We start from the raw sequence: 10153 nt of genomic DNA, 5'->3' as shown, positions 1-10153 counted from the left end.
CCGCCGTCGAGTTCCCTGGTGTCTGAAGCGGGGCTCTGCCTCTCGGGACTTCGACGGGGCGAGCGACTGAAGCGGGCAGGGAAGGCGGCTGGGAGAGGCCAGAAACCCGCGCAGAGCTTCTCCGCCCGAGGGATGTGGAAGTAGCCCGTTAAGGAGAAGGAAGCCGCTCTTGCAGGGCCTTTGGGTGGGGGGGAAAATGCTGTCGGTGAAATGTTTCCTGAGCTGCGCTGGGGGACGGGTGCTTCTCTGAAGAGGATTCCTTCCGCTCCGGCAGAGCATCCCGGCTGCCAAGTCTCCGCTTGTTCCGTGGCGCCAGCCGTGGCCCCCTGAGTCTCACCCCGGCGCGCTCCGAGGAGGGCGAGCTGGAGAAGTTTCCCGGTCGAGCTGCTCCGCCACAACTGCGTGAGCAGCGCCGTGGAGGTGGCGCCCGAGGCGCGGAGGACCATCGACGGCCGGCGCCAGGCGGACAAGCGCCTCCTCCTCAGCAGGCAAGGTAAGGACCTCGGGAAGGGGAGCCGTTGCTTCGCCCGGATCTCCTATGGAAACGTTGGCCGGGAGAGGGGGAGGTTTGCTTCCCGGGGTCCAGCTGTGCAAGCGCGTGGCGACAAAATTGGAGGGACGACTTGGGAATCCCCTGCCTCCCTTCTTATATCCCCGCTTTGCTCTCCTTCTCCCTCTCATTATTCCATTGCATCACCTCAACATGGACATTAAACGGCAGGGACGAAATTTCGAATATATTGTATCTCTCTTCTATGCATTATTCTGAAGAACACTTTCTTACTCAACCTTCCTTTGCAACAGTTATTTTGAAAAATGGCAAGCCGGGCTAGGAAAGACTTGCCTCTATCTGCGGCCTTGGAGAGTCACTTGACCTTGAAAGTTGGCCCTGGGAAATTAGGCAGGCAAGCGGTAGGATCCCGTATAGGGAAGCTTTTCATACCCTGTTGAGGTTCTCGTTCTTTTTCTGCTGATGTCAAAACAAGCAAACAAGCAAACAAACGTTTCTACAACAGGTAATTTGCAAAATGTCACAATGTCTAGTGATGAGATGATCCACACGGGAAGGAAACATCTATGGAAAATTCCTGAAAAGGACCCAGAACACATTTTCGAAGAATGTGAGAAAGGTCACAAATTGCCGATTAGAACTCGGAAAGGGGGATGAAAAACTTGTCACCAATTTGTGGAATGCGTAGAAATGGACAATTGGAAACAGAGGCGGTCGTACAAAATGCAGCACAAGGTGAGTTTGGTTTAGGGTTCTTCCTAATCCTCAAGGACAATGAAATTTCTCCTTCGATCACAGTACAGCTATGTGGGATTATAAATAATTGACCTTATTTTACAGAGTGGAATCAAATTTCAATCCAGATTCCTGCCCACTAAGTGCTGCGGTGAGAAAAAAAACCCAGTTTGTAGAAGAAGAAAGCAGTAGTCAGACAGATAAAAACTGCAGATTTTGGGGGAAGTGTCCCGTGTAGCAGGTGTCCCAGTAAGGTAAGGGACTGGACTCAATCTGATTTGCATTACCACCCACAGGAATGAGGAATACATGGATACTTTCAAGGTGAATCTACCAAACTTGAAATTCAGGTTTACTGTGGAAAGTAATCTGTTTGTGGGAATGTTGAGGAAGGTAGGAGAGGATATATTGTTTTGACATTATCCCTCCTCATGCTAGTGAGAAAACAGCTGGGGGGGATCCTTTTGCACCTTATTGGAAGCAAGTTGATGATTCATTAGAATCATTTAATTAAGCAATCCAGTCTGCCTTGTCCAGTCTGGATTGTTCCTGGTAAGTTTCCCCTTTATTTCCCTCTTAAAATAATAACAACACAACACAGTCTTCTTTAAGAGTAAGAATAAAGTTTTACTCACATTCAGTTCATAGCAGTAATCTGAAGGCAGGCTTTATCTTGTGGTTACAGTGAAAAGAAGTCTGAGCTACATCTCAGACTTTCTGCTTTTGTGCTCCATCCTATGTGAAGGCTGAGCCATGTGCTGGCTGAGAGCCAGGAGAGCAAGAGTCCAAGAGACAGATGGTTGCATGGCCAGCCAGGGTCATGCCCATCTACCTGGTCACACAAAGGGGCAGGAAGCGTCAGAGCAGGTATGACAGGAAGTCCTCTCTGTCTGGAGAACTTCCGGGTTGGTGCCACTGTTTAATGGCGGATTCCCTCCGAGCTCCGGAGGGAATCGGCTCCGTAGCGTCTGGGTCTGGCCGCTGCGGCGAAGCGGGGACCCTTAAAATCACAGGCGCGGATGCCTGTGAACACAGAGACTCGGCGGGCACCATTTGCGCCCCCCCAATCCGCGACGGAGCCTTTTTAAAGGCTTCGGAACGGAGGCAGGGTAAGGCGTGGTGCTGAGAGTACTCCCTCGTCTACGGAGTGAAGCCGCAAGCCATTGACAGAGAGCGCCAACTTCTTCTAAGAGTGATTGGATCCTAAAACATCAACCCGTGAGTAATACGGAGATTGGAACTTTAAAAAATTTCTTATCTTGGATTTGGAACGAGCGGGAAGGGGCTAAAAAGGAAGTCCACCCCCCCCCCTCTTTGTAAACAACTTAAAGCAAAGGACTGGGCAGCTAAGGTCGAGAGAATCTGTTTCTTGCTTTTTTTAACTAAAGATCCTGACCTCACGGTTTGGACATTATAAGAGGATATTCTGGAGGATAAAAAGAATTTTGGGAGCTGAAACTACACCCCCCCCTAGACCCGGGAACGTCCGATGAGAAAGCCTGTTGCATGGAAGATTTTGACAGCTGTCAAGTGAGCTGCTAGTCAGCTAGTTGTCAGCTGGAAAAAGAGAACATTGTTTCTGCTGTTTTTGCTGGTTTATTCGGGATAACTTGTTGAAAATAAGGTTGATACAAAATAACTGGACTTTTGGTTTTTGAGCTGAAAGGAAGATCAAGGAATTAAATCCCCCTAGAGGGGTAACAAGGATACTACATTACAAAAATGGCTGGAGTGTCTAAATTCCAAGCAGAATTGGACAGAGCACTGGTTCTCTTGGGAAACTTACAAGATGAGTACGATGCTTTGTCTACAGAGGTAGCGCTATTACACTGGACAGTAAACAACAGCTTGGAGTCTGATAAGGATTTGAAACAGGAAGCCTATTCAACTGAACAAATAAATGAAACCGAAAGCGTAGACACGATGGAGCAATATGTTCTTTTTGAAGAAAACGAAGGAGGAGATGGAGGTTTGCAGGAGTCAAAGGAGAGCTACAATATGAGGCCTGACATGATGACAAAAAAGGACAATAAAAACTGGATGCGGAAAGCCTGGTTTGATTGGGAATTTGGAAAATGGAGAGATCCTCTTTTGAGGAGATCTGAAGACCTGAGGATTATAAATTTGTTGAAGGTGGAAGCTGGAGCTGTGGGGACATTTGGATTTGAAAGAAATTTGAAACAAGAGTTGGAATACCCCATAGGCTTTGCTTTTGCTTTTAAGTATGGAGGACTGGCTAGAAGCAACACCGATTCTGTTGGGCCAGAGCCCCTCCGAGACCTGGGGCTTAACATCAAGGTCTATCAAAGAGACCGGCAGAAAGGAACTGAGAGAGACATAAGGGCCTCGGACCTGAGATCTCCAGGCTAAATAAATAATATAAAGACTGATGGATATTGGTTGGGGACTGGAACCGGGAGAAGGGTGGGTGGAGGTTGGGAATCCAAAGGGTACATAAGGATAATTTGCATTGCTTTGTTTGTTTTATATTTTGTTAGTGGTAAGGAAATTGGGTAAACCGTGGAAGGGAAATTTTGGTCGACCTTAGGAAAAAGGTTCAAGAGTAAATTAATGAGGTATAAGTATTGATGTGTAATTTTAATAAGGTGAAATTGGTTTTTTTTTTCTTTTTTTTTAACTAAGTGAGAATAAGGCTGTTAAAAAATAAATGGAGGAAATGGAAAAAAGAAGTAAAGTTAAAATAACAGTATGTTAGAATAAATGTTTAAGTTAAGGTGAAGAAATAAGTTAAGGACTTGCTGAATTGACAATTTAAATTGGAATACAAGAAGGGGAGGTGCGAGGAGGTCTGAGAAATAAGGTTGAGGAAAATAAGTATCAGAAACTGTATGTGTTTTTTCTATTTTTTTTGTTTAGTTTCGAATATTTTGTTTATTTTTTTTGTTTTGTTTGTTGTGTGTTTTCTGAAAATACCAATAAATATTTAATTAAAAAAAAAAAAAGGAAGTCCTCTCTGTCTGGAGCCACATTCCTCTGTGTGTCCATTCTAGGCAACAGGAAAATGTTGTACTTGGCTGCTCTAGTAATAATACATCCCACACTTTTTAGAACCGTTGGTGTTGGTTTGTGTGTGTGTCAATAGATAGTGGTAAAGCAGTTTCCCTACAGTTGGCAATGGAAGTAAATAGAATTGCAATTGACTTTCTGTACTATCACACTGTGATTTCAGTTTCGGGTAGAATCATCAATCCTATTCACATTTTACAGACGGTCCACTGAATGTTATCAATTTGAAATTCACACGTTTTTTTCTGGTGCTTTAACATTTTTTAATCAATGTACATTCAGCTTGTAGCGGAGTTCGTCAATTTCAGCCTACCTTCGTGGAATGTCTCTTATACTAAACTGCCTGTTGAGGATTTTGGGGGAAGAAGGACATTCTTGTTTTCAGATAAGATTGGGTGGGTGTGCACGTGAATTGGCATCAATATTAATCATTACTGTTTTGTTAAAGGTTCTTCCAGGAAAAATCATCCCAGAGGTGGTTCTGGATTTACAAGGGAATCATACATCCTACAAGTGAGTAATTTATCTCACACATTTTTCAGCCTACCTTCTGGGGAATGTTCTGTAGACTCAGCTCATGTGGGTCGCACAATCATGATGAATGTTGGTGTTCTCTAAAGCACACCCAGGTTACATCTGTAGCTGCACATTTATGTGGCAGATCACTAGCAGTGACCAAGATCTATTTCAAGGAAGCTGTGGGTCAGCTACTATATCAGATGCAGGAATACCAAAGATGAATAACCACAAATTTCAGGCAGTGTTAAACTTTTACTACATGATATATTTTACCAAGCAAGCACATAGGACACGAGTTATGATTTCTCTTAACAGCCAAGGAATGTGTTCCACCCCCTTCCCCATTTAACTTTTTCTTGCTTGCTTTCAGGTTATGCTTTACTGAGCCTGGCTCTTTCCATTGCTGTTATACTGATCTCATATTTGAGGTGAGGGGAGCTGTGACCATCACATACCAATTTGACTCATGGCCTAAACACCTGAACAGGTGGGATGCATGGAAGTTGATGGTTGCCGGCCCTTTGCTCAACATCCAAGCAGATCCAGTCGAGTCTGTGTCAGCTATTCAACTCCCTCACTTCTTGTGTCTTGCAGGTATGGTAAGAGAAAGCTTCCATAACCATTGTAACAAGAATCCTAAATGGGACTGACTATCATAGCATGGGAGGGAGAAGTAGGGAGACTTGGCTTCCTAACCTAAGCTCTTATTTCCCCCCACTTGTAACATGCTTGTCCCTCTTAAACCATTTTGATTATGAGAACAGCAGGGCAATAAATCAGCATTAAGCGTTGGGTTTGACTAATGTTTACTCAGAGTAAACCCACTGAAAGGAATGACTAAATGGATCAATTCATTTCAATGGGTAAAGATTAGTCATTTGGGAGGTAGGACAGGATACACATCCAATAAATAATAAATGGTAGTTGAATAGTTCATGTGAACTTGAGTATGCACCTCGAGTGTTTACACACTCTTCCGAGGACAAAATAGCTCTGCTGTCCATAGCCCATGTTTTCTGGTTTCCTGCCCTTGATTTGTTTTGTGGGAAGATGTGCAGATGCTCCTTGAACTTTAGTGCCCATTCCTTACTACCAATTCAGATAATAAATGCTGCTGTGTGATTTGAATTGCAGCTATTTTATTCCAAGGACCGCCAGATCCATTGTAGGTGCAGAAAGTGAATCTCAATCCAGACAAAACTGTTGATTAGCGGAAGGAGAGTTCTAAGGGGCTGGCAGAGAAGTCTAGAGGACCATCTCTGGCCCCCAAGACTGAGGATACCCACTTTTGCTGCAGTGCCTCAGCTAAGAAATTTCTTGTTGCAGTAGAGCCAGCTTTTTTTTCTTTTTCCCTTTAGCAGATGCTTCAAAATTCTGTTGTTCATATATGCATTTGGGCTGGATGACCTGTGAAGTCTTTTTATCAGCTCCTGATAATTTAATGTCACTGCTATTTTCTTGGGGTTTTTTTTTTAATTGCTGGTTTTGGATTTATGACTTTCATTAGCCTTTTTCATGTGTCCCATTTGAGATAAAAAGACACAAGTTTTTGTTTTTACAAAATATATAAATATTTCACCCTACACATCTAGATAAGCTCATTAAAATACAGCTCAATAACTAATTGCGATATATGTTTGCTCAAAAATATTTTTTGCCAATTTAACTGATTTATGTATGCCTTAAATTAATGCAGTCTGGCACTTTCCACTTGCCTGTGCAATAGACATGCCTATTACGATGTTCATGTCTTACGGTATTGGAAGCTGGGCAACAGAGAGCAGATGCTCATTTGAGACAATTTGTGCTAGACATAAAGCAGCATCTATTATCACAGGCTATCAAAAAAAGCAAGCCAGTTATGCAAAAAAAAAAAAAAAGCTGGATAAATTGATGGTCAGCCCGTCACTTGAAACAGCACAACAGCATTCCAGTGTAGAGTATTTTGAACCTTCTGGAGTCTTCAGGAATGGGTGAACTAAAGGTCTTGAGAACTACCGTAGATGCCTACCTTAGGGCAGTGGGTCTACAGGCTAACTACTATTAAACTGTGTTTCATTTGCATTCCTTCCTCTGATAGGTAAAAAGGGTTCCCAAGTCCGTATAGCACATTTTGTCGGTAGGATGATGAGTCTGCAGAAGCCAGACAGAGTGGGACCACTTCATGCTGTGTTGGAAAACCCCAAGTTATCTCCCTGTGGAGCAGTTTTCAAAAAGTTTTGGTTTAAGCAAAAGATAAAGGTGCACGCTGTGGCCCTGCTCTATGAAAAGCTGGAAGTCTCTGCTCCAATATTCCACCTCTACCTCCTCCCCAATGACTCTTCCTTTAAAAAGGTAACCAGGAATCTCCAGTTCTACTAGGTTCTACAAATTTGCAAGATGATTAGCTTGATCCTGTTGATCAGAGCAAGGTCTGAAGGTCTGAAGGCATATGAAGCCATCATCTTGCTGAGGCCAAGCAGGTCAGGGTTTGGTCAGTGCCTGGGTGGGTGGTTAATTAGGAACTGCATGTGTGGTTTCTTGGATTCCATGGTGGAAAAAAGACAGGGAATCCATTGACCAAGATTCAGTATTGAGTGTCAAAGTGACCTAGTTTTCCTTATATGTTGTTAGTCTCGGAAGCGTTTACCCAGAAAATATCTGAACCTCCGCCAGTTCAGTTTGTTGGAAAATCCTCCAGCAGTTTGTCATCTTCTTTGCCTGTCTCAAAAGTGACTTTGTTTGCTCGTTCCAGGCTGTCCATGAGTATGAAGTGAAGTGCCATTCACGAAAAATGCAAAAAAATCCTGTGACCATGAAACCTCTTAAGATTGGCTCTTGCTTCTTTGTGCAGAAGTTAGATGGTGTCACAATCTATCCGAAGGTACAGCGCGAAGAGGGTGAAACGTTTTGCTGGGAGGGTACCTAGCCTGTGAGGTATGAGGATAGGAGAAACTCAGCTCAGACCTCTTCAGCCTTTTGCTTACCCTCTTGAATGGAGGGCTGGGTGGAAAGCTGTGGGTTAAGCAACATTCGCACATAGAATCATAGAGTCGGAAGGAACTTTGGGAGTCATCTTTTCCACCTGCCTCTACAGTCCACCTCCCTGCCCAGTGCAAGCTCTCCAAAGAAGGATGCAAATACCTGTTAAATCCCTTTGGAGATGACAGTGCAGCCTCTTCTTAAATAATGCCAGTGAAGTTGGGGCCACCACCTCCCAAGGCACTGTCCCAATGGTAACAACTGTTACCATTAGGAAGTTTTCCGAAAGGTTTTGCCAAAATCCACCTCCTTGCAATTTCCACCCATTGTTTTAGTCCTGCTCACTGGACCAACAGAAGTCCATCTTTCACTCATTCTTACAGGAACTGAAGTTAAACTACCTGAATGCAGACATGAAACAGCAGTACATTGAACTGTGTGCTCAGCACATGCAGGATGAACTGGAGCTCAACCTGATAAATAAGAAGGATGAACTTGTGTGGAGGGCCTGTGTGAGACACGGTGAGCATTGATTGAAAGAGGACCAAAGGTTGGACCATCCATTGGGAAGCAGGCTAACGGAGGACATTCCAGCCACATTCCCCCTCTGATTTCCCTTTTTCTGTTATCTTTCAGATGAGTTGACTTCTTCTGTTCTGCCCGCAGCACAAGGTAAGTTTTATTTAATTATTTTAATTGTTTATTCACTTCCCCTGTGTTTGTGCTTGTATCCGATCCTTCTTCCCAATAGGTGCAAAGAGTAAGCATTTGATAAAGTATTAGATACTAAGGCAATGCAACACACACCCCAACTGAAATATGATTCAGGATCAACTTTGGTGATCCAGATCTGGTTCAGTTCACATTAATATGGATCTGGCCCAACCCAATATGGAGTCCTGATCTGAATTGAAATCCAGAAAAAAACAAATCTTCAAAAATGTCATTTGCTGCATTTGGAAACCAAAAGAGCTATAACCTTTTGTTTGTTTGTTATTTCACATAGGTGGTGAAACTTGGGAGACATGAGGGGATTAACATTGCCAAATTTCAGACAGGGTAACTCTGGGTTAGCCACCTTTAAACATTTGATCAAGGAAGGACTCCATGATTTGACCAAAGCTTGAGATGAAGGATTGATAAGGACATCCCAATCATAGTTTGTCTAACTTCCCTCTTTTATGTCCCCTTTCAGAAGACTTGACACCTTCTGTTTTGCACTCAGTACAAGGTCAGTAGGAATCTATAAGATGGTCTCATGTAACCAGGTCTTCTCCGAAGGACAAAGGTCTCTTGCATACTAAATTGTCATGGATTTAGAAGGCAGATAGTCAGTAGAATTTTATGTTTGAGAGGTCTTACAGGTGGTTTTTGAAAACATATGTAAGTAACAAGTGTGGCTCACCAAAATCTGCCCACATGCAAAGTCCTATTTTGCACTTGGTAACTGACATATATAAGAAGTGTCAGTGGATAAGCAGGGGTGGCCCATATTGGTGAACTCCTTCTGGAGTAAGTTAGTATTAACTGTTTTAGTAATTGTCGTTTTGCAAATAACCACAGAGATAGGATATGAAGCCAGGCATTGCACGTCCTGGTCAAGGATGCCAGCAGACCAACGCAGCTCTTGCCTTTCCATGGCTGCTGACAGACCAGTGAGCTTTCCATTACTACTGTCCCAGGGGCAAAATTGTTGCGGAAGTAGAGGCTCTTGGAGGCAAGCTAAATCCTGGATACTCCACCTCCGACCAGAGGTCAGTCTCTTGCAGCATCTTCTAACCCCCCCCCCCTTTAAATGTGAATTGTTCTTCTTTTGTGTGACAGATGCTCATCCATCCAGCTCCTCTGACTGCCATTTCATTGAAAAGCACCGGGAACAGCTGATCCAGCGGACCACCAACGTTGCAGCAGTCCTGGATATGCTGCACGGCCAAATCCTGGATGAAGAACAGTACCAAAAAATCTCTTCGAGGGAAACTAACCAAGAAAAAATGAGGGAACTCTACACGCTGGTGCCTGGCTGGAACCACTATTGTAAGGAGCAGCTCTACAAGGCATTGAAGGCCAAAAACAGGTTCCTTATTGCTGACCTTGAATGGAGCTGAGGCTGCAGAAATGGAGAGATCTATCCCAGGGGATCCAGCTGCATGCATTAAATGATCTCATGCCTTCCCTTTGGGCTCCTGTGTTTTTAACATGGAGTACTGAATTAAGGAAATCAGCCCTGAGTGCTCACTGAAAAGACAGTTTCTGAAGCTGAGGCTCCAATACTTTGGCCACATCATGAGAAGAGTAGACTCCCTGGAAAAGACCCTGATGTTGGGAAAGATGGAGGGCGCAATGAGAAGGGGACGAAAGAGGACGAGATGGTTGGATAATGTTCTTGAAATTACCAACATG

The 10153-nt window shown here is 43.8% G+C and overlaps 2 protein-coding genes across 2 annotated transcripts in view; both read left to right on the top strand.

The window, feature by feature from the left end:
• The window catches only part of LOC310748416 (uncharacterized protein), a 376897-nt gene that overhangs the window by 156556 nt on the left and 210188 nt on the right, over positions 1-10153 (top strand). The gene's annotated exons all lie outside the window — the stretch shown is intronic.
• On the top strand, positions 22-10121 carry LOC310748437 (NACHT, LRR and PYD domains-containing protein 1b allele 2-like). The gene is made up of 11 exons (XM_083584238.1): positions 22-493; positions 1017-1246; positions 1352-1500; positions 4722-4786; positions 5163-5386; positions 6873-7126; positions 7527-7655; positions 8137-8275; positions 8390-8425; positions 8949-8984; positions 9578-10121. The coding sequence occupies exons 5-11, from the start codon at positions 5299-5301 to the stop codon at positions 9856-9858; spliced, it is 963 nt and encodes a 320-aa protein (XP_083440364.1). The 5' UTR covers positions 22-493; positions 1017-1246; positions 1352-1500; positions 4722-4786; positions 5163-5298; the 3' UTR covers positions 9859-10121.

Source organism: Podarcis filfolensis (genome assembly GCF_964270895.1).
Source record: "Podarcis filfolensis genome assembly, chromosome: 13".
NCBI lineage: Eukaryota > Metazoa > Chordata > Lepidosauria > Squamata > Lacertidae > Podarcis > Podarcis filfolensis.
This window is presented reverse-complemented; position numbering and strand designations above follow the sequence as displayed.

What these genes read in the sequence shown, in the direction of transcription:
- LOC310748437 (XM_083584238.1), top strand. Translation starts at nt 5,299, where the DNA reads ATGGTTGCCGGCCCTTTGCTCAACATCCAAGCAGATCCAGTCGAGTCT. An exon ending in TCACTTCTTGTGTCTTGCAG is followed by an intron (nt 5,387 to 6,872) that starts GTATGGTAAGAG and finishes TTCCTCTGATAG; the next exon opens with GTAAAAAGGGTTCCCAAGTC. An exon ending in TGTTTTGCACTCAGTACAAG is followed by an intron (nt 8,985 to 9,577) that starts GTCAGTAGGAAT and finishes TTTGTGTGACAG; the next exon opens with ATGCTCATCCATCCAGCTCC.